Genomic DNA, 23,738 nt, shown 5'->3' on the forward strand with positions numbered 1-23,738 from the left:
ATGAAGTAAAATATAGTAAAATTACAGCAAAAATACAGTTAAAATAATAAAAATACAGTGAAAATATAGTAAAAATACTGTAAAAATATACACTATTGTTCAAAAGTTTGGGGTCACCCAGACAATTTCATTACAATTTCAGCTAGAATAGTCATTTACCACATGGACAATGTCTAGACTGGATTTATCATTCATTTAATGTTGTCATTGGAAAAAAAAATGCTTTTCTTTCAAAAATAAGGACATTTCCAAGTGACCGGTAGTGTACATTTTGGATTCTACTGATTAGTTTCTATGCTAGTTTTCATATTTATCCATCTGGCTTCTATTCCAAGGATGTCTTTTGTAAATATTACTACTTCCTTTGTTCTGTGGATCCATCCATCTATTTCCTTCCAGCCTTCCAGCAGACTTTGGACGCTAATCCAGACGTCCTTATCACCATTTCCCAGCTCCACATGGGGAGTCCCAAGGCGTTCAATTACTTTAGCAATTATTTGTCCATTAAATGCCGATTAAATGTTAAAAAGTAACAGGTATCACTGCAGTTATGCTCTTTACGACAGCTGCAACTTACCTGATGACCACTAGAGACTCTCATAATCACATAAACGCTAAGAGAGAGCGTCAGATCAGCTGGTGTTTATGACGTCCATGTACAACCTTTCCTCATGATAGCTCATTATTTCTTCCACATATACAGAAACTGATCACCACTCTGGAGTTGCAGACTGCTGGTGAAAACAAAGCAAAATATCTAAAGGCATTTTTACTATTACATAACCGTTTGTACACTGAACAATTTAAAGACTATGAAAGAGAAACTACTGGTTAGTCACCACCTCTATCCACCCCTATCCGGTTAGTTTATCAGTCGTAATGAATTACAGAGACACAACCTAGTAACCAAAACATTCTGAGTAATAGCTTAAAGTAACTCAAAAAATTAATAAAGTCATAAATTTGTGTACTTCTCAGCCCTAATTTAAATGTTGAACATGTCGATAAATGTCAGTATCTACTCAGCTTTGATTTTAAGTTAGACCAGGACATAGTGCTGTTTTTTTTTTTCCGGTCAAATCTCTAACTGTTTGATATTTAACTGTGTGTTTTGTTACCCGACCTGTGCTTCATTAGCCTGCCTGTATTCTGATAGCTTGCCTGTGTTCTCTTAGCCTTCCTGTGGTTTGTTAGAGTTCCTATGTTCTGCTAGCCTCTCTGTAGTTTGTTTACTTGTGTTCTCTTAACTTTCCTGTGGTTTGTTAGCCTGTGTTTTGTTAGCCTTCCTAAGATCTGTTAGCTTCCCTTTAGTTTGTTAGCCTGAGTTATGTTAGCTTTCCTATGTTCTGTTAGCCTCCCTGTAGTTTGTTAGCTTGTGTTCTCTTCGCCTTCCTGTGGTTTGTTAGCCTGAATTGTGTTAGCCTCTTTGTGTTTTGTTAGCCTTCTTATGTTCCGTTAGCCTTCCTGTAGTTTGTTAGCATGTGGTTTGTTAGAGTTCCATTGTTCTGTTGCCTCCCTTTAATTTGTTAGCTTGTGTTCTGTTAGCCTCCTTGTGATTCGTTAGCCTGAACTGTGTTAGCCTCCCTGTGTTTTGTTAGCTTTTCTATGTTCTGCTAGCCTTCCTTTGATCTGTTAGCCTCCCTTTAGTTTGTTAGCCTGAGTTATGTTAGCCTTCCCATGTTCTGTTAGCCTCCCTGTAGTTTGTTATCTTGCGTTATCTTAGCCTTCCTGTGGTGTGTTAAGCCTCCCTGTATTTTGTTAGGCTCGTTATATTCTTTTAGCTTTCCCGTAATTTGTTAGCTTTATTATGATCTGTTAGCCTTCATATAGCTTGTTAGCCTGTGTTTTGTTAGCCTTCCTGTAGCTTGTTAGCTTGTGTATGGTGTCCAGCGGCGTCGCCATGGCAACAGGGGCAGCTTGGTGCACGCGCCGCTCTCACATGACGTCTCCCAGCATTCTGCGCGCCGCTGACAGAGACGGACGGAGCATCACGGAAGACGATGCGGCTTGGTGAGTGAAGGCGGTTTAAAAACGGCACCGAGTCACGTTTCCGAACTTACACCCGCAGCGTTCGGCGTTTTTTCAGCGTTTTAACGGGAGCCGGTACGCTATAGAGACAACATGAATCATTTTCAGTGTCCGTCCGTCTTCTTACCGGCTGTAAAACAGGAAGCAACAGGACGCTCGGTGGTCCGGAAAACTTGGTCTCGGGAGCGAAGTGGTTAGCTGGAGAAAACGGTGCCGAGATACAGAGGCGACATTTTGGAGATTTGTCGGTTAAAAAAAAAAAAAAGAGTAAATAAATAAATCTGTGGATGTTCTCAGTCATCCAGGTCATGATAAGTCTCAAGCAAGCATAAGTTATGGCAACTGGACTAACCTCGTGTGAGTCGAAATAATAAATAAATAAATAAAAGAAAGAAAGAAAGAAGCTAAAAGCGGAAGGAGGAAGTTTGAAAACCAGTTGGAACTGTAATAGAAGCTGATTCCAGCCGGGAAACCGATAGGGGACAGAACCAGTCCCGACTAGTCCAGAACCAGTCCCGACTAGTCCAGAACCAGAGCCAGGAGTAGAACCAATCCAGAACCAGGGGCAGAACCAGTCCAGAACCAGAGCCAGGAGTAGAACCAGTCCAGAACCAGGGGCAGAACCAGTCCAGAGCCAGGAGTAGAACCAGTCCAAAACGAGTCCAGAACCAGGGGCAGAACCAGTCCAGAACCAGTCCAGACTAGTCCAGAACCAGAGCCAGGAGTAGAACCAATCCAGAACCAGGGGCAGAACCAGTCCAGAACCAGAGCCAGGAGTAGAACCAGTCCAGAACCAGGGGCAGAACCAGTCCAGAGCCAGGAGTAGAACCAGTCCAAAACGAGTCCAGAACCAGGGGCAGAACCAGTCCAGAACCAGTCCAGACTAGTCCAGAACCAGAGCCAGGAGTAGAACCAGTCCAGAACCAGGGACATAACCAGTCCAGAATCAGAGCCAGGAGTAAAACCAGTCTAGAACCAGGTGTAGAACCAGTCCAGAACTAGTCCAGAATCCTCTAATTTGTGAGGATTTTCTGCTAAATAAAAAAAATTAAAAATAAAATCTGAATTATAGAATAATCTATTCATGATCACGACCATATTTCCTCGATTAGCTTCTATTATGTGAAGATTTTCTCCTTCTTTTTGTCATATTTGACAATAAACTGAATATATTTAGGTTTATAGATGTTGGCTGAATACTAGAATTAATCTAAATCAATTATGTCACGACTGAAATTAACTATATACTAACCAGTTAATTGTCATTTTTCAAAAGAAATACCAAAATATGTTCTGCTTCCGGCTTCTTATTCGTGTTGATTTTCTGCTTTGCTTTGTCTGTTTGACAATAAACTGAATATATCTGGAGTTTGAGGTGTAACCTTAATTAAATTTATGACCTTGGTTTGTGGGGAAATACGTCTGAAATGTTCCAAATAAAATGATTATTTGACTAAATACCAGATTATTTGACAGTTTATTAGATGTCAGCTGCAGTTCTGTAGACTGAGGCTTGTTTTTATTCTGCTGTACTATCAGCTCTCCCGTTTCTCTCCTTTGTGTCATTTATGCATTTTTTGTTCGTTTTGTAACTTTTTTGTCTATTTTTCTGTTTTGTTTCATGTTGTTTGTCTCATTTTTTGTCATTTTGTGTCTCATTTATGTAATATTTTGTCTTGTTTTTCTTGTTTTTTGTCTGACTTTTGTGGTTTTGATCCTCCAGTAAATCCTCTCTGGTTCAGTTCCAGATGACTAAATGTTGTGTTTCTTTGTCGACACTGTGATCTGGAAGTTGTAATGTGGAAATGATAAACTGAGACTGAATGTTGCTGAAACTGAATTTATTTTTCTTCATAAATTTCAGGTTGTTCATGATGTTTAGTAAAAAGATAATTCCTTAAATGTGAACATTTTTGCAGTAAAACAAAGGAACCATTAGGAGTTGTGGTTATTTCTAGGTTGTTATGCTGTGGTTTTACTGGTCTGGTCCACTGGAGATCAGACTGGACTGGATGTGGAACTAAGGCCTAGTCCACACGTAGCCGGGTATCTCACAAAACGAAGATATTTTTCTACGATTCGGCCTATCATCCACACGAAAACGCAGATTTACGTCATCAAAAACGATTCTTTTTAAAAACTCCGACCAAAGTGAAGATTTGCGAATTCTCCGTTTTATGCGTCTGCATGTGGACATCAGTAACCGAGGTTTTGCGTTTCGAAACGTCACCGCCTGCGACAAAATATGTTCTTACGTCACATATGCGACCTGTGTTTACATTCGGTAACAGTATGGATGCTCTCACAAGGTTTTGGCCGCTGTTTCTTGTACTTTATATTCCAAAACTACTTTTAAGAGCAATTCTGCCTCCTTATCGGTCCACACGAACGAGCCTGGGGCCATGTTTCATATTTCGTGGAAGTGACGTTAGAGACGGAAGCTTACTCTGATTGGATAGGATTTGGGGAACTACTGCCACCTAAAGGTCCGGCATGCTTATGAATGTGCTTAAAAACGCACTTATGCGGTTAGGTGTGGATGAAGTTTTTTTCTAAAAACGAGGTGGTGTGTACGTACGTTTTTTTCTAGACGGAGGGGGAAGGATATTCGGTTTTACAAAAACCCTGCTACATGTGGACAAGGCCTGAGATGAGTTGGACTCCTCTGGTCTGGACGGTGATATTCTATATTATGAAGCCATCAGTAAATGAAAGCTGCTATCAGACTCGTATATCTGATTCCTGTATTGGATGTCAGCCTTCGTTAACAAACCATCCTGCTCCTGTAAACTCTTCTGTAAATGACACGTCACAGCTGATTCTCCTGTTTTAGGACAAAGAAACTACACATTTACCTTTTTAAAACATTTGCACCTTCATTAGGAACCGGTAGGTTTGTGTTCAACAGCACAAACAGGGAAAGTAAATGGAAGAAACTGTTAAATGGGATTTACAGACAATAAGAAAAATATCAAAAAACAGATTTAACTTTTACATTAATGCCCTTAAATATAGTTTATCCTGACATCTTGCACAGTTTTTTACTTACCACAAAAACAACTTCTTGTTACTTACTGATTAACAGCATGTCTCATCATGCAATGATCTTTTATGGTCATTTTGCATTTCTTTGTTGTCATTTTACATCTATTTGTGATTATTTTGTAACTCTTTGTCGACATGTTGCGTCTTTTGTAGTTGTATTGCATCTATTTGTGTTGATTTTGCATCTTTTTGTGATCATTTTGTGTCTCTTTATGGTCATTTTGTGTCTTTTTATGGTCATTTTGTGTCTTTTTATGGTCATTTTGCATCTTATTTGTGCTTTTTTTTGTTATTCTTTATCAACATGTTCTGTCCCCTTATAGTTTTACATCTTTCTGGTTCATTTTGCATCTATTTGTGGTCGTTTTGTGTCTCTTTATAGTCTTTTTGTGGCTCTTTGTCGGCATGTTGAGTCTCTTTTTAGTTGTGTTAGATCTCTTTGTGGTTATTTTGCATCTATTTCTGGTCATTTTGTGTCACTTTGTCAGCTTTTCGGGGGCATTTTCCATCTCTTTGTAGTTATTTTGTGACTCTTTGTCAGCATGTTGTGTCTGTTTATAGTTGTTTTACATCTTTGTGGTCATTTTGCCTCTGGCTGTGGTCATTTTGTGTTTCTTTATGGTCATTTCTTCAGTTTTAGTCTTCGAATTAGTGGATTTTTGTAAATGTTTGCCTTTAATGTGCAGAATTAATTCAAAGTGGATTCTCAGGAGATAATAAAATAGATGGTAGAGCTGAAAAGTTAATTAAATGAGTGTTTTGCTGCAGTCTACAATCTTCCGCTGCCATTCAGTCGACTACAGACGCCTTTAAAGGAGAATTAGTTGCTGCTGTCAGAAACCTAAATCTGTCCACTGAGATCTGAAGCAGAAAAACACAATCAGCTGACTGTCCGAACTCTGATAAAGCTCTCAGTGTTTTCCAGATCTGGCATCTCGTCCTGGTTCCTGCTGCTGTTGACACTGAGTGAACTAATTATTTCTGTGTATTCAGAATGGATGATCACAGCATTTATACCTGGAGCTGCCTGATATGGAGAGCATATGTAGTTTTACATCATAATACACAACAAAACATGTGAATATGTCCACTTGGGCTTCAGATAATCAGGATTTTCACTATTTTATGACACTTTACACATTGAAAAATCAATTTATTATTAAAGAAAATCCAGTATCTGAGTGTTATTACTAAACAGTCTGAGTGAATCGAACGAAACAAACTTCTTAATGGTGAATTAACATCATTTATACAAACAAAAAATAGGATTTTTAACCAGATTTTGACACAGAGTTCCTCCACAAATTGGTATCTAGGATCCATTGCTGTTTGTTGTATTTTGTTTTTCTGTAACAGTGAGGCTCAAATGTACCATAAAACACACAAAATATGAATGTTGACAATAGAAATCTCTATAATCTCTGCATTAATAAGCAGTTTATGAATGTATTTCGGTCCTGCAGAGCTTTTCCAATTAACCCTCCTGTTGTCTTCATTTACAGGCACCAAAAAATATTGTTTCCTTGTCTGAAAAAAATACAAAAATTCAGCAAAAAAATTCCCCAAATTTCCGAAAATTTGCAAAACCTTCAGGAAGAAAATTCCAATAATTCCTTAAAAGTTTTATTTTTTAAAAAATCCCCCAAATTTGGCAAGAAAATACTTGTAAATACTTTCAAAAAATTTGTAAAAATCTTTTAAAAAATCCTAAAAATATCTAAAGTGATTATATATATATATATATATATATACAGTAATTCACAAAAACATCAACCAAAATCCAGTGAAATTCACTGGATTTTGGTTGTTTTCTTGTGAATGTTCTTAAAGAAACCTCTTTTTGAAATTTCTTTTTTTCCACCAAAAAATGTTCAGAAAATTTCTCAAAAATGTTGAAAATGTGGACATAAAAATATGTTTTTTCCACATTTTCAAACTTTAAAACGGGTCAATTTGACCCGCAGGACGACACGAGGGTTAAAGGTCTCCCTAATTAATTACGGAAGCAGCTAAAAAACAACAAGACAGACTCAATCTGGCCCAAGCTTTAACAATATGTGAAAAAACTGGTCATATTGTGAATATTTTAACAGATGTCCTCTTTTGTAGAATATGTAGTTTTCTATCATTCATTTATGTTCAAACACCGAACTGTTACCCGAACCCTTGACGCCACAGCTTGTCCAGTCATGCAGGAAGATAACAGACTCCACTTTTCAATATTTTCAATCAATCTACCACCAGATATGATGTTTTTGCTGGATAAGACCCTCCCTGATGACCAGTTTCTGTGTGTTTCAGAGTTTGTTGTGTATCTGCTGTTTGTTGCTGGTAAAATAATCTGTGCTGTCTGATGCATTCAGTGTCGGTCTGTCTTCCTGGGTTGATTTCAAACTGCTGCCTTCAGGCTGAACTGAACTTTAACCTTCGAGCAAACAGATAACAGCTGTACAAGGCTGTGGGTTTAGCTCCAGGGAATGAGGTCATTATGATGTTTATCCTCAGCCGTTTTATCACAGTACACCGTGATCGTCACATCAGAGCCACAAGCCGTATAAAGGTCCAGGGAGTTTACGTCGCTGTCTTTCTCTCTCCTTTCAGCCGCAGATATGGATTACAGGGGTGTGTTTGCAACCTTGGAGAGAGTTTGTGAAGACAACATCTCTGTTCTGTGTGGACCTTCCGACTTGCCGTACGGCAGCACCGCCAACCGCCTACTGACGTGCATCAGACAGATTCAGGAACATGGACGAGCTCTGGAGCCGGTGGTCGGCTGCTTCACCGCCGTCTATCATCACTACGACTTTGATGAACAAACACCTGGAAACGGCTACAGAACCCTGGTCAAGGTGAGACAAACGCTTCTACTCACTGTGCCCTGAAGCCAGGATTTCTTTATGTGACTGAGCAACACAAAAACACGGAATGAACCCTGTCTAGAAGATGATCCTGGTTTCTTCTTCCATCGTCTCTAATAGTTCTTCTGACCAACCACCTACCAACATGCTGATATGAGCCTTCAAGTTTACCCAGAATGCACTTTTTTCCCTAAATGTGTCCTGAACGACTCAAAGCTTGTGCGAAATGAGTCAAAAGATGTCCAGAAGAACCCCAAAAGTCACTGAAAATGATCAGAAACATCTCCTAAATTACTAATTTTCTGCCCAGAATGATAAAAACTTCTCCAAAATTGTCAAAAATGATCAAAATGTACAACATTTTTTTTATTTTGAACAAATTTTAAAAGAATTTTAAAATATTTTTGGACATTTTTGAAGTTTTTTTGACCATTTTTGAGTAATTCTAGATTGTTTCTGTGTCATTCTGGGCAAATGTTGGTTCCTTTTGGACAAGTTTTATCGCATTAGACACATTTTCAGTCATTCACTACAACTTTTGTGTCATTTAGAACGACTTTTGAACCGTTTTGAGCAAGTTTCTGTTAAACAACAATCAAAATGTGTGTAAAATGATCCTTTAATCGTCTCTAACAGTTCTGACCAACCACCTACCAACATGCTGATATGAGCCTTAAAGCTTACTCGCAATGACCTTTTTAAAGTTTTCTCTGGTGAATTGTCAGAAAACAGAACCATATCCAGGGTACAATGATTGTTTCTAGGACTCTATATCATAGACATTAAGCCAAAATCTTTCCAGAGTTCCAGGCCCCTGAAGTCCATAGAGCTGGGTCCAGATTTATCACTTTTTAATGGACTTTTTCCATGATTTCTGAGCCTCAGAACTACAGCAGATAGACACATGACATTTAAGAGGAGAAACACATCTGAGTTCTGATAAAAACTGCAACTAAAATAACTAAAAAAGCTGGAAAATTACCACAAAACGGGAAATTGTGACAAAAATGCAAATTGGGCCCAAAATCACCACAAAAAGACACAAAATCACCTCAAAAAGAGCCCAAATTACCCTAAAATGTTAAAGTATGCCACAAAAACATGGAAAATCACCACAAAAACAGCCAAATTTAGTCTCTGCCTTAGACTGAGGTGTTCTGGTAAACAATGGCTGTTGGGACAAAGGTTTTCCAGTTCTGTTCAGTCCTGACAATGGAGAGCAACAGTTTTGTTCTTGCAGCCAAAAAGCTTTTTCATTATCAACCTGTTGTGTTTGTTTTGTGCTCCACTTCTGAGGCTCATGGTGAAACTGTAAACTTAATGGTGGTCACAAAAACTGAGGTTCTGATGTTTTTCCAGGATCCTGACTCATGACAGTTATTGTTGGTGTTTGTTTCATATCCATGACCACAACAAGAACAGTCTCGAAGCTTTCTGGTCAATGTTGTCTCCAACATCTCCTTCTTTCTGTCTTTATTCCAGGTCTTGCTGTCTTGCCTTTTCCACATCATCCAAAAGGCCCGTTACGTCGCCTCTAACTACAACAGTGCCTTCTTCAGAGCCGAGCACAACGCCGCCGAGATGGAGGCGTACTGCAGCGCCCTCTGTCAGCTGCGAGCGCTGCTTCACCTCGCCCAGCGGCTCATCAACGACAACGACTTCGGCCAGCTGTACTCGCTGAAAGACGAAGATCTGAGCCGCAGGTTTGTGCAGGAGTACAGCTCCATGCACAAAGCCTGTTTCTACGGCCGCTGTCTGGGCTTCCAGGTCAGACTCACAATTTACTGCCACTTGGAAAGACCAGGATGGGAGTCTTAAGCTCTCAGTGACTGCTATAACTCTTAATTTACTATGATAGAGTCATTAAAACACACAAAAACAATCATTTTGGTTCTTTTATAGGTTTATTGAAGTTTTTCTGGGAATATAACTAAATCTGCTGGATCATAAATATACTTACAGCAACTTTAATTATCAGTGTCAATCAGATATCCTTAGTTTCATGGCCTCTTAACTTTTTGTAGGTGACTTCAGTCAACTACAGCTGCTGACTCCTGAGCTGATTTAAATAGAACCCATTAGATCCACTCATTAGACTCAAACACTACAGTAGGAAAGTCTGCATGTATTTCAGTTCTTTTATAGATTTATTGTAGGTCTTCTCGAAATTTGACCAAAAATACACATAAAGCAACTTGAATTATCAGTTTTGATGATGTAGAAAGTTGTTTTAATCTAATTTTCTTAGTTTCATGGCCTCTTAACTTCTCCTGAGTGGTTTCAGTCGACTGCAGCTGCTGACTTCTCTGATCCAGTTTAAATAGAACCATCAGATCCACTCATTAGGCTCAAACACTACAGTGGGAAAGTCTGAGGAGCGCAGCAAAGATCTGAAAAAATCAAATCATTGATTAGAACAAGTCAGAAAGTCACTTCAAAGCAGCTTAAGATCCAGAATCATCAGTTTGTCAGAATAAAGTTCATGGTCCAATTGTGTTGCTGCCACCATCAGGAAGAAAACACAAACTATCACCTGCTGCTGAGAGACCATTGGTCAGGATGGTCAAGAGTCAACCAAGAATCACCAGAAAGCAGGTCTGAATGAATGAGAAGCTGGTGGAACACAGCTGTCAGTGTCCACAGGGTTTTACATCAACATGAGCTGAGAGGATCTATGAAGAAGGAAGTTCTTCCTCTAGAAGCAGAACCTTAAAGCTCCACTCAAGTCTGCTGCTGATCACATGGACAAAGAAAAAGCCTTCTGGAGGAAAGTTCTGTGGTGAGATGGAAGAAAACCTGAGCAGAAATATGTTTGGAGGAGAGAAGGTGAGGCCTTTAACCTCAAGAACACCAAACCTACCATCAAGCATGGTGGTGGCAGTATCATGCTATGGGGCTTTCTAGAAGTGTTTTCAGACTGTATGTTGGACTGATTTTGGACTTTCTTGGGACTGGTATAGGTTTGATCTTGGTCTTGGTTTTAGACCGTCTTAGGTGGATCTTCTTTAAACTCCAAGAACACCAAACCTACCATCAAGCATGGTGGTGGCAGTATCATGCTCTGGGGCTTTCTAGAAGTGCTTCTGGACTGGTTCTGGACTGGTTTCACAATGGATGTTGGACTGGTTCTGGACTTTCTTGGGACTGGTTTATGTTTGGTTTCAGTCTTGATTCTCCTGGTTTTGGATGTGATTTAAAGTTGGTTTAGGATTTATTTTACTCTGGATCTGGTCCTGAATGAGGACTGGTTTCAGACTGTCTTGGACTTTTTTTAAGGGGTAGTTTAGGGTTGGTTTTGTTCCGATGCTGTACTGGTTTTTGACTCTTTTGGGACTGGTTTCAGACTGTATTCTGACTGGTTCTGAACATTTATTTGGACTAGTTTTGGTTTGATTTTGGTCCTGCTTTTAGACTTGTTAAGGACTGGTTTAGGACTGTTTTGGGTGGGTCTTTTTTTAACCCCAAGAACACCAGACCTACCATCAAGCATGGTGGTGGCAGTATCATGCTCTGTGGAACTGGAGCTTTTCACAAAGTAAATGGAAGAATGAAGAAGGAGGATTACCTCCACATTCTTCAGGAAAACCTAAAACCATCAGCAGAAGGTTGATCTTGGACGATGTTTCAACAAGACAATGAGCCCAAACACACGTCAGACATGGTAAAGAAATGGTTCCATCAGGCTGGAATGAAGGTTCTAGACTGGTCTCCCCAAAGTCCTGACTTAGACCCATCAAGAACCTGTGGACTGATGAAGAAAGAAGTCAGAGACAGAAAGATGACAAACTTAGTGGAACTGCATCATTTCTGTCCGGAGGAGTCAAAGATGAACCAGAAGAACGGAACTGAGGAGGAAACGGACAAATTTAACCAAATATTAACATTTCTGTTGGTATATTTATGACCCAGCAGATTCAGTCAAATTTCCGGAAGATCTTTCATAAATCTATGAAAGAACCAAAATGATTGTTTTATGGTGACAAAGATCCATGTTTCAATAATTCCATCATTGATAGTCAGAGTTAAAGGAGTCATTGGAAACTAAAGACTGAATGACGAACATGATCTTTACAAGTGGATAAAAAAATTTTGTTCATTTTTGTACAATCTTTAGCACGGTGGAGATCAGATATGAAACCAAATGTTGGTCCAGTCAGCCACAGAACTGTCTGTGGTCCAGAAACAGCTTGTAGGAAAATGTAGTTTACTTCTTTTATTTGTTAACAGTACTTATTAAATACCTTTTTTGTCTTTATTTTCACAGTTCTCTCCAACCCTTCGTCCGTTCCTCCAGACTGTTGTCATCAGCATGGTTTCATATGGAGAGACGTTCGGTAAACAGCAGTCTGGCTTTGGTGAGTTTTAGGTGTTTGTTATCTTCATGTTGTCAAGTCAAGCCATCGTCGTTTATATATCAAAGTTAAGACAATACACATTGTGCCACAGTGCTTTCTTGTAAAGCAATAAAGTCTAGACTTTATCTACTTACTAATGTAATAATATGGCTAAGAAAAACAAAACAATATACAAAATTTAACCTAATTAAGATAAATAGTAAAGCTGATTTCAGTGTGTTTCTCTGTTTTTGAACCCATATTACTCCACCAGTGTTCGTTTATTAGTTACACTGGTCTACAAAATTTTGGGAAGTCTCTGCTTCAGAGACAAAACTTGCTAAATCTTATGTAATTTGATACAGTTAAGTGAAAAACAAACATTAAAAGTCTTAGTTGGCTACGCTTTTCAAGATATTTAATGTTAAAGTTTTATTGCACAGTCCAGATTGGATATGCCATTACTGCACTTATCAAGAGTAGAAATACTGCTGGAGAAGTATTAATACTGCACAGATCTAAGTACATGTAAATAACGTCTTCTATCAATAGAAATTAAATTCTCACGTCTTATTTTGTCGTTTTCGGTCCTTAAAAAGCGTCTTTCTCTGGCTGCAGGTACGGCAGCTCTGTCTCTCCTCACGTCAGGGAAGTACGTCATGGATCCGGAGCTACGAGGCGCCGAGTTCGAACGCATCACCCAGAACCTGGACCTGCAGTTCTGGAAGTCCTTCTGGAACCTCACCGAGTCCGGCCTCCTTACAGTAGGCAGGGTCCAGTACTCTAACCTTCCCTCTAAGCCAACCTGAGAGGCTCCTCAGGGTTTAAATCCACGTCTTGGTCTCTGCAGGGCTTCAGCAGGATGGCCTCCAGCCCGGTGCAGGTGAACCTCACCTTGACGTTGCCCCCGGTTACCCTCCGCCTACCTTTAGCTGCAGATCCAAACCTGACCATCACCATTTCCCCTCCCATCGCCCACTGGGGCCCCGGACCGGTTCACATGAGGCTCATCTCCTGGGAGCTTCGAGAAGGACAGGTGATCATCAGAGATACAGAATCCTGTGTTCTAGTCTTTCTACCTGTAACCCTGAATCACATGGTTAGATTTAGATCAAACCCAACCAGGTCCACCAAGTCTTTGAAGTCCTTCTTAATGAATCAGGTCCACCAAGTCTTTTCAGAGAAGGTGTGTCCAAACTTTTGACTCATAGTGTGTATACATTCTCAATATGATTTATCAGGGTGGTTTAGTTGGCAAATGGTTTCAGATTGGGACTGGATATTAACAGATAACAAACACTGAATGACTCAGATCAGAGCCAGCTCAGTCTATGGCTGCCTCCTGTACTCCATGGAGGTGGTGGGAGAGAGGAGGGTTCTGGCCAAACTGTCTTCTATCATGGGAAACTCCTCCCACCCTCTGCATCAGACTGTGAACTCCTTAAGAAGTGCCTTCAGCAGCAGACTGGTTCACCCTAAGTGTAAGAAGGAACGTTTCCACAGGTCCTTTATTCTAGCATCTGTCAGACTGTACAATGCTGCATTATAAACTTTACTATTTACTGTCTACTGCTGCACTTTTTTCTTACCCCAATTTACACACATATCCACCTACTTATGTGTAATAACTGATACCTTATCCTCTGTATATAGTCTTCTACATGGTATTTTTTTTAAAAAAATCATCTGTATATAATGTTATCTGCAATTTTTGCACCGTGTTTTTTTCTTATTTATTCTTCCATTGCCTTTATACTTTCATACTTTTTCTTTGGAGCTGCTGTAACGGTGAACTTTCCCCACTGTGGGATCAGTAAAGTTTATCCTTATCCTTATTGAAGGAAAACACTTGATCGGGACATCCCTAATCAATACATTTGAAAACCAATATAGATACTGTATGAAACCATAACTGTAAAAGCTGAAAATTTGATTTTAAAGAGTCATTTTAAGTTTGATTTTTGTTGAATAACGTTACTGTTTTCAGTGTTTTCAGTGTGTTTGCTGTACTACTGATCAGTGTGTGACTAGTCTTGTTATTTCACAGGACAGTGAAGAGCTCCAGGCCTTTTATCGGTCTGATCCTCCTCCCATCTCCGTGTCCAGCCTCCCCTGGGTTCAGAAACAGCCTCTGTCCCGCTGGCTGCTCATCCACTTCCACGGAGGAGGATTCGTGGCCCAAACATCCAGATCCCACGAGGTATAGACGATGTAGAGAAAGGACTTCTGGTTGTAGCAGTCCTCAGTTTAATTCTACTATTTATTATGTTCTACTAACTGGCTCAGTTTGTTTTTCCCATGTGTTTCGATCTCAGAATTACCTCCGGAGCTGGTCCAAGGAGCTAAACGTCCCGATCCTCTCCGTTGATTACTCTTTGTCACCTGAAGCGCCTTTTCCCAGAGCTCTGGAGGAATGTTTCTACGCCTACTGCTGGGCTCTGAACCACTGTCACCTGCTGGGTCGGTGCCGTCCACACAGATCTGATCATGACTGGTGAAAGCACAGCGTAGCGTAGAAGTTAGTGAAAACCAGGACTCAGTCAAATGTCTTTTATTATGACTACAGGGTATAAACCAATTTTCAGTTTTGCAAGTCTAACTCAGACCAACGTAGCTCAACTTGGTCCTATACCAAGTAGGACCAGTAGACAGTTGACTGAAAACTAATCAGCAGCCTCTTTAATAATCAAGTTATCTTTATTTTTCCAGCAAAAATTCACAAACGTTGATTATTCCGGGTTGTGAAATGTGAAAACCTGCTGCTTTTCTTTGTTTTGCAGTGTCGTAGTTCAATATTTTAGTTTTTTGGACTATTTGTCAGACAAACCAGGATATTTCATGAGCTCTAGAAGGCTATAATGGAAATATTTCAGATTTCATATCATGGGAATAAATCAGAGCCTCACATCTGACCTCCTCAGAATCATCTGGTTCTTCATCTTCAGTATCTTTATCAATGATCAGAGTTCTACCTTCATGCTGGGAATATTTCTAGAGGTCCAGATCCTTGAAGTCTATAGAGGTGGGTCTGGATTTATCACTTTTTAATGGACTTTTTCCATCATTTCTGAGCCTCATCAGTCCAGCAGATAGAACCATGACATTTAGGAGGAGACACACATCTGAGTTGTGGGGAAAAACTGTACTGTAATTTTTGGCTCTTTGGGATGATTTTGTGTCTTTTTGTGGTAATTTGGCGGGTTTGGGGGCAAATTTGCAAGTTTTTTGTGCTGAATTTGAGTTTTTGTTGCAATTTCACCTGTTTTGAGGTGATTTTATTTTATTATTTATATTTATTTTGGTACTTTTTGTGGTAATTTTGCATGATTTTACTGGCATATTTGAACCTTTCAATGTAGTTTTGACTCATTTTGTGGTAGTTTTGGTACTATTTGTGGTAATTTTGGTACTTTTTGGTGGTAATTTTAGTTCTTTTTGTGGTGATTTTGCATGTTTTTGATGGCATATTTGACTATTTTAGGGTAATTTTGGCTCTTTTTGGGGTGACTTTGTGTCTTTTTGTGGTGATTTTGATAGTTTTTTGGGCCAAATTTGAGTTTTTCTCACAATTTCACTGGTTTTGTGGTATTTTTTCCAGCTTTTCTAGTTATTTTAGTTGCAGTTTTTATCAGAACTCACGTGTGTCTTTCCCCCTAGAGTATCATGTGTCTATCTGCTGTACTGATGAAGTTCTGAGGCTCAGAAATGATGGAGAAAGTCCATTAGAAAGTGATAAATCTGGACCCACCTCTATGGACTTCAAGGACCTGGAAGTCTGGAAATATTCCCAGTATGAACGCGGAACTTCATACAAACAGGTTCATAGAATCTGCACAGTGTGGAAACTGATGAATGTCCACTGTAGCTATGAACAGCAAATGTACACAGTGTACCAGTTTAAATGCAGTATTACTGGTTGTAGAGGGAGGGGTGGTGCTTATCAGATATTATCAGAACATAGAACACAGAAAGGGACATATGTGCTCAGTCACATAGAGAAAATCTGGAGGAATTTAAAGAAACACTGATCAGGAATGAAGTTTAAATGGCCTTAAAACTGCAAATAATGAATATTTGCATTATATATGTGGTTTTTGATTATGTTTTTGACTATTTTATTGATAAAATGTCAAAAAAAAGCAGAGAATTCCCAAAATGACATCTTTAAATTCATTGTTTTGTCTGACAGAGTTAATAATGTATTTTTTTATTAATATAGTTGTAATTATTGTGGTTATTCAGATGCTGACAGTTGGTTCTTTGTGCTTCAGGCTCCACAGCTGAGCGGGTTTGTCTGGCGGGCGACAGCGCCGGAGGAAACCTCTGCATCACCGTGTCCATGAAGGCCATATCTGCCGGCATCCGAGTCCCCGACGGCATCATGGCCGCCTACCCGGCCACCCTGCTCACCACCGACGCCTCGCCCTCCCGCCTGCTCACGTCCATCGACCCGCTGCTGCCGCTCGGCGTCCTCGCCAAGTGTCTGAATGCCTACGCAGGTATGTGGGTGGAGGGGCTTCGTTTGTGCCGTTTGATGCTTCATTTAACGCTAAAAGTGCTTCCAGGCGCCGCTGAAACAGAAAACACATCATCAGGGGGATTATTTATGTGTAAATCAGATCATGTGGGAGGAACATGATGAACTACCTGCTCAGATTTCAAAGCAGAGCTGCACGATTCTGGAAAAAACTGAAGCTGTGATTTATTACAATATGAAAAAGGACTTGAAAAACTCAGTTCAGAGGAAAAATTTGCAAGGATTGAGGCACTTTGTAAGAGAGTGCATCTGCTTGGAAAATCCAAAATAATTTCAAAAAACAGAAAAATGAAATGAAAATATTTTGGCCCAATTTTCAGAATTTCATGTGTTTTCAGACCTGGAAAGTTTTGTATTTTCACCCTCATAAACATGTCTTATCCTGGAAGTCACGTTAAGGGATCAGTATCTCCAGAAATAAAACTCCTACAGCCATGAAATACAGTGACGACACAGACAGAATAGTTTCTAGTAGATCTAAATGATGGAATGGATCCAACAGAGGACAGCTTTTAAATTTCTGGCCTTTGAAAAAACAAAAACATATCCTTACATCATGATGTTGCCGCCTCCATGCTTGACGGTGAGGACAGTGTGTTTGTGATGATGTCAGTGGAGTTAAAACTTTTTAATATTGGCCCTAAAAAATGGGAAAAAAATACTATATTTTCCAAACTTATTGTGTCCCCTGAATGTTCCTGTAAGTGTATATATATGGATTTAACTGTATTTCCTACTAATAATACAGTGTATGGCAAGTTTAATTAAAATTGCTCTATGTTGCTTAAAGTTGCTCAATATTTAAGTTGCTCTGTATTATTTAAAGTTGCTCAAAATGAGTTAAAGTTGCTCTAAATGAGTTAAAGTTGCTCCATATTAGTTAAAGTTGCTCTATATTACTTAAAATTGACCTGTTGTACACTTAATTCAACACACATCCCAATAAATCTCATGTTTATTGAAACACAGAGCAGGAGATTAATGCTGCACTAAAATAAATCATTGTTTGTATTTCATTTATTTGCAGAAAAGACGTTTTCAGAATCCCTTCAAATGTGTCTGAAATTCTCCAAACTTTTTTCCAGAACTTAGTTTTTGGTCTGAAATAACAGCCAGATAAACTGAATGAGTTCTTTCTGTCTGATGTGACCCAGTCTGACCCTCATGTTGTACTTCCTTCCTCTATGACCCGGTTCTGTCAGGTGCAGAGAGCGGGTCGGTCCAGCCGGCGGTGGGCGGTGGTGGTCTGAGCTCTCTGGGCCGAGACACCGCCATGCTGCTCAGCGACCTCACCCAGGGAGCCTCCAGCTGGATCCAGTCCTTCCTGGACCCGACGAGGACCTCCGACCAGCCGCAGAGACGGATCGGCGCCGGCAGAACCTCCGCTGTCGCCTCGGCAACCAACTCCGAATGCCACGTGGATTTCCCAGAAGGCTTCGAGCCTCTGCGCTCCGAGTGTCTGGCGTTCGTTCGGCCGACGTCCTGCCCGATCATCAGGAACCCGTTCGTGTCGCCGCTGCTGGCGCCCAACAACATGCTGAGAGGCCTGCCGCCGGTGCACATCGTGGTAAGAGGAGGAACCGAGGACGGAGGTTCTAGATCAGGGGTGTCAGAGTCATCTTAGTCTGGGTTCAGGTTCCACATCCAGCCCAGTCTGATCTCCAGTGACCAGTAAAACCACAGCATAATAACCTAGAAATAACCACAGCTCCTTATGGTTCCTTTGTTTTACTGTAAAAAAGTACATTCTGAAAATATTCACAGTTAACCCTTTAATGTCCTCACCAAGAAAAAAGCAATGAAAAAATTATTTCTTTATATTTGTTATTTCCTTGAGGCACTAATAACAACAATCCATTCATTTTTTTATGAACAGACCCCCAGTTTTGGAAACATTGACCTCTACCAAACAGTAGAGCATGTTTTGCAAAAATTATTTGACCCTTTTAGGCCTTTCTTTTTATGTTTCAATTCACACAGTTATGTTCAGTAACTCCTTAGACGTGACAATATGTTAAAAAATACTAGCTGACCTTTGAAAATCACAGCAAACAGAGGCCTCATGTCAGGAGTGATTTTGCTCTTGCTAACTTCTTGTGAGCAAAGTCACTTCTTCTGCATGCTATTTCAAAACACAGTGACATCTAGTGTTCTTTTTTAGTACAATGTACCTCAACTGAGTGGCAGAGATGGCTGAAACAAATGAAATGATCTAAAACATATTTTTCAATATAGTGAGTCAAAATGTGCTCTGCCATTTAGTTGAGCAGAACGTTAAAACAAACCTTTTTTTTTTTTTTTTTTTTAAACAAAACATTATGAAAAAACTGAATTTTCTTCAGAAAATAAATTCAGTTTCATCAACATTCAGCCTCAGTTTATCATTTCCACGTTAAAACTTCCAGATCACAGTGTCGACAAAGGAACACAACATTTAGTCACCTGGAACTGAACCACAGAGGATTTACTGGAGGATCAAAACCACTTGTCAAGATCTAGAAATTATTTTAGATTAACGTTCTTCATCTGCTTAAAAGTTTGCTCATTTTTTCACTGTCTGAACCTCTCTGCTGCTTTGGGACTAATTTCCTCCCCCGTCTGGCATCTGTTTTCCTACAAACTGCAACCGTCACATTACCGCCATCCATTTCCAGAGCTGCACTAATAAGTAGGGGTAAAAGACAACATCCAGAGTGATGCATCTGCAGAAAATCTCTCAGCTCAGCTCAGCAGTTTCACTTCCTGCTCAGCAGCAAACAGCAGAAAAATAAAGACAGCAGCATTTAGCAGCATCAGATATTCTCCTTTAGCAGTTAATGGAGTGGCCAACGCCATTTACATTCTCTAAAATGTCATTATTAAATAATTATTGGATCTTGAAAATGGAAAATGTGCACAATTTTCAAGAAAAAGTGGTCTAGTGTCTCCATAAAGTTCCTATAAGTGTCTATATATGGGTGGATCCGTATTTCTACTAAAATACAGTCTTTGGTCCACATTTCACCAACTTTTGAGGCTCTAACATCAGTAGAATCTAATGTGTGGAAAGTTTGACCATACAAGGTTCCAGTTTTTAGATATTTAGACTAAATGTTGATGTGGACTCATTGGTAGAAATTTGTTTGTTTTCAGTTTCTTACTATTTGAATTTGAAACTTGTCCAAATTAGTCAAAACTGTCCAAAAACAACTAAAGATCTGTCCAAAATTAGTAAGAGCTGTTCATAATTTGGCTAAATTGGTCCAAAATGACTTGAAACTTGTACAAAGTTTCTCAAAAATATTCAAAATTTGTTACAAACTTTGAAATGACTTAAAATTTACTTGAAACCTGGCCAGCATCATTTACATTGTCCAAAATGGCATTATTGAATAATTATTGGATCTTGAAAATGAAAAGAGTGCAAAATTTACAAGAAAAAGTGGTACTGTGTCCTGAGAATGTTCCTGTAAGTGTATATATATGGATGGATCCATATTTCTACTAAAATACAGTCTTTGGTTAACATTTCACCAACTTTAGAGACTATTTGGACTTGAAATTTGTCCAAATTAGTCGAAATTGTCCAAAAACAATTAAAGATCTGTCCAAAATTAGTAAAAGCTGTTTATAATTTGACTAAACTTGTCCAGAATAACTTCAAACTTGTCCAAACTTACTGAAAAATATTCAAAATTAGTTAAAACTGTGTTTCAAAATGAGAAACTGCTTGCTGTTTAGAGGATTTAGAATAAAAAATACAGTTATAGGACATTTTATTTCCTGGGTTTTACACTCAGAAGTCCAGTTTTGTCCAGATTGTCGTCGGATGTTCACAGCAGAGTTCAGACTTTCTGTTCCTCCATGTGTCCTCTCAGGCCTCGGCTCTGGACGCCCTGCTGGACGACTCGGTGATGTTCGCCAAGAAGCTGCGAGACATGAACCAGCCGGTGAGCCTGACGGTGATGGAGGATCTCCCTCACGGCTTCCTCAGTCTGTCGCAGCTCGCCAAGGAAACGGAGGTCGCCACGGAGATCTGCGTGGCGAGAATAAGGGCGATCTTCCAGCAAGAAAACCCGCCATGTGCTCTTCAGAAACCGCCAAAGCTGGACCAGAGTGCCAGTCCATCGGGCTGATCCCTCAGCTGCTGGGACGTTGTTGTTTTTTAGAGATGCAACACGATGTGGTGAGTGATGTCATGAAGTGATGTCATGAATTTAGCAAAAAGGAAAAGAAAAGAGGAGTTTTGAGGATGCAATAGAGGAAGACATACTGCACTTTAAACATCCGCTGCTCAGCACTAAGAACTTCAGCTTTCTACAACCAGCTCTAATAAAAGCAACATAAAGTATTTTTCTAATAAAACGCACAGTAAAGATTCAGACCACAGTGAGAACGTTAAGCTCAGTGAACCACCATGACCAGCTCTAGCAGAAATATATTTGGCAGCTGTGCCTTGAATTTAAAACTTTGCTGAACCGTCTAAAGAAGAGTAGCTTGGGTTTACATGGCCTCTGTGATCAAACTGACCAGGATTCAAGCTTTACTCAACAGGAAGCACCTTCCAGACGCACTGTGTTCAAATATTTGGACTGAACGTACGTTTAAACCGGGTTCTCCAGTCTGTCACATGTTTACAACATACTGAAACGGAGGCCTTCACCTTGTGTTTACCAGCAGTTTGTGGGTTTGAGTGTGAAAGTAACTTGCTGTACTGTCAATGAATTCTTTGAACTTCACTCTGTTGTTATATTTAAAGCATGTATTAAATCAAACTGCAACAACTGCTTCTGCTTATTGGAGGATTTAGGACTTTTGGGATATTTGCTCTGTTATCTCAACATGTTCTGTTCTGCAGCTGCCTGATAAACCTCCTGGGTCATTTCACATCGTGGCATTTTAGACAGACTTTGCTCATTTTGGACCCAAAACTACGTTCTGTAAAATATTTTGGCTGAATGTTCAGAATTTCATACATTTTCAGATCCGGGATTTTGTCTATTTTCACCCTCAAAGACCATCTTACCTGGGAAGCCACTTTAAGGGATCGATATCTCCAGAAATAGAACTCTGAGGACACAGCAGATCTAAATGATTAGATGGATCCAACAGAGGACAACTTTTAAATTACTGGCCTTTAAAAAAACAAAACACATCCCCTCGTCATGATGTTGCCACCTCCATGCTTGACAGTGGGTTTCTGATGATGTCAGCAGAGACCAATGTTTTTTTTGTCATTGTTTTCCTTTAAAATGGAAAGGAAAAATGCAAAATGTTCAATCCAGGCTGGTCTAGTGTCTCCATAAAGTTCCTGTCAGTGTATATCTATGGATGGATCCATGTTTCTTCTAAAATCTAGTCTTTGGTCGACATTTCACCAACTTTTGAGGCTCTAACATCAGTAGAATCTGATGTTAGGAAAGTTTGACCAGACAAGGTTCCAGTTTTTAGATATGCTAACTTAAAATCTGTCCAAATGACTTTAAAGTTGTGCAAAATATCAATAAAAATAACTCACTGGCCCCTTACAATGGAAAAAAGGGCCAAAATTTCAATCCAGTCTGGTATTGTGTCTCCATAAATTTCCTGTAAGTATATATATATGTATATATATATATATATATATATGTATATATATGTATATATATGTGTATATATGTATATATATACATATGTATAACTAAATGAGCAGGTCATGTGATCTGGAATTAACACACTTCCTTGAGAGGTGTTTTTGTAATAGGTAACTTAGTGGAAACTGATTTCTCGGATACAGATACAATTTGCTATTGTCCATATAAAATTTGATATATTGTCAAAAAAGAAATATCTCTCATGATTATCTCAACTTTTTTTTTTTTTTTTGGCCTTTTTTCGGCATTTTTTTTATTGGATAGGTGCAGTGAGAGAGAGAGATGGGAAACAGGGGAGAAGAGTCAGGGGAAGACATGCAGCAAAGGGCCACGAGCGGGAATCGAACCCGGGCCAGCTGCGTCAGGGACCAGCCCCTGTACATGGGTCGCCCGCTCAACACAATCAAAACTATTTTTGAATCAACTCATTTTATTATTGTTTAGCTAATTAGAAGGTGGTTGTTATTGAGACGGTTATTTAGTTGACATTTTAGTGATATCCAGTCATTTTTTATATATAAATGATTGTTTCAATAATAAAGAATTATGGAATTTGTAAAGACTTGATCATAATGAACATAAACATATTAGTTTTTTTTTTTTTTTTTACTTTTAATAAAAATGTATACAAGATATATCCCATGGACTTGAAAAGTCTCTCAGTTACAGATTGACCCCTATAAAGGGGCGCAACGGTTAAGTCTCTGGACTACTGATCAGAAGGTTAGAGGTTCAAGCCCCTATGTGGCCACTGTTGGGCCCTTGAGCAAGGCCCTTAACCCTTCCAGCTCCAGGGGGCGCTGTACCGCGGCTGACCCGTCGCTCTGACTCCCCCAATTGGGGAGGATATGCGAAAATCAGAATTTCCCCTTGTGGGATTAATAAGGGATAATAAAATAAAATTAAAGCTGCAAGCAGTGTTGGACGGGTCCTCGCATCCTTGCTGGTCGGCGAATCCACGCACGTCCACCAAGTGGCGCTGCGACCGAGAGTACATGTCGGCCTATGGATGTGGTGAGGGCTGGACTGTGATCACACGTGTAAAATTTCAGGCAGATTGGAGCATGTTCAGGCTATTTCTAGAGCTTTTCCTGTCCATACACCAGGTGGCGCTGCGACCGAGAGTGTATATTGGCCTATGGATGTGATCACGTCCGCACTCTGATGACACATATAACATTTCAGGCAGATCGGACCATGTCCAGGCTAGTTATAGAGCTTTTCCTTCTATCCACCAGGTGGCGCTATGACTGTGGCTGTATTTCAGCATGTGAATGTCATCAGGGCGGGACTCTGATCATACATGTAAAGTTTGAGGCAGATT

The 23,738-nt window shown here is 39.7% G+C and overlaps 1 protein-coding gene across 1 annotated transcript; it reads left to right on the plus strand.

Annotated features, from left to right (window-relative positions):
- Nucleotides 1–1,866: 1,866 nt before the first annotated feature.
- lipea (lipase, hormone-sensitive a) lies at nucleotides 1,867–22,034 on the plus strand. The gene is made up of 11 exons (XM_023287884.3): nucleotides 1,867–2,010; nucleotides 7,675–7,922; nucleotides 9,414–9,698; nucleotides 12,196–12,286; nucleotides 12,884–13,029; nucleotides 13,116–13,301; nucleotides 14,313–14,465; nucleotides 14,581–14,725; nucleotides 16,537–16,764; nucleotides 18,005–18,369; nucleotides 20,660–22,034. Exons 1-11 carry the CDS (start codon nucleotides 2,001–2,003, stop codon nucleotides 20,915–20,917), a joined length of 2,115 nt encoding a protein of 704 aa, XP_023143652.2. The 5' UTR covers nucleotides 1,867–2,000; the 3' UTR covers nucleotides 20,918–22,034.
- Nucleotides 22,035–23,738: the final 1,704 nt, after the last annotated feature.

The sequence above is a fragment of the Amphiprion ocellaris genome, chromosome 15, assembly GCF_022539595.1.
Source record: "Amphiprion ocellaris isolate individual 3 ecotype Okinawa chromosome 15, ASM2253959v1, whole genome shotgun sequence".
NCBI lineage: Eukaryota > Metazoa > Chordata > Actinopteri > Pomacentridae > Amphiprion > Amphiprion ocellaris.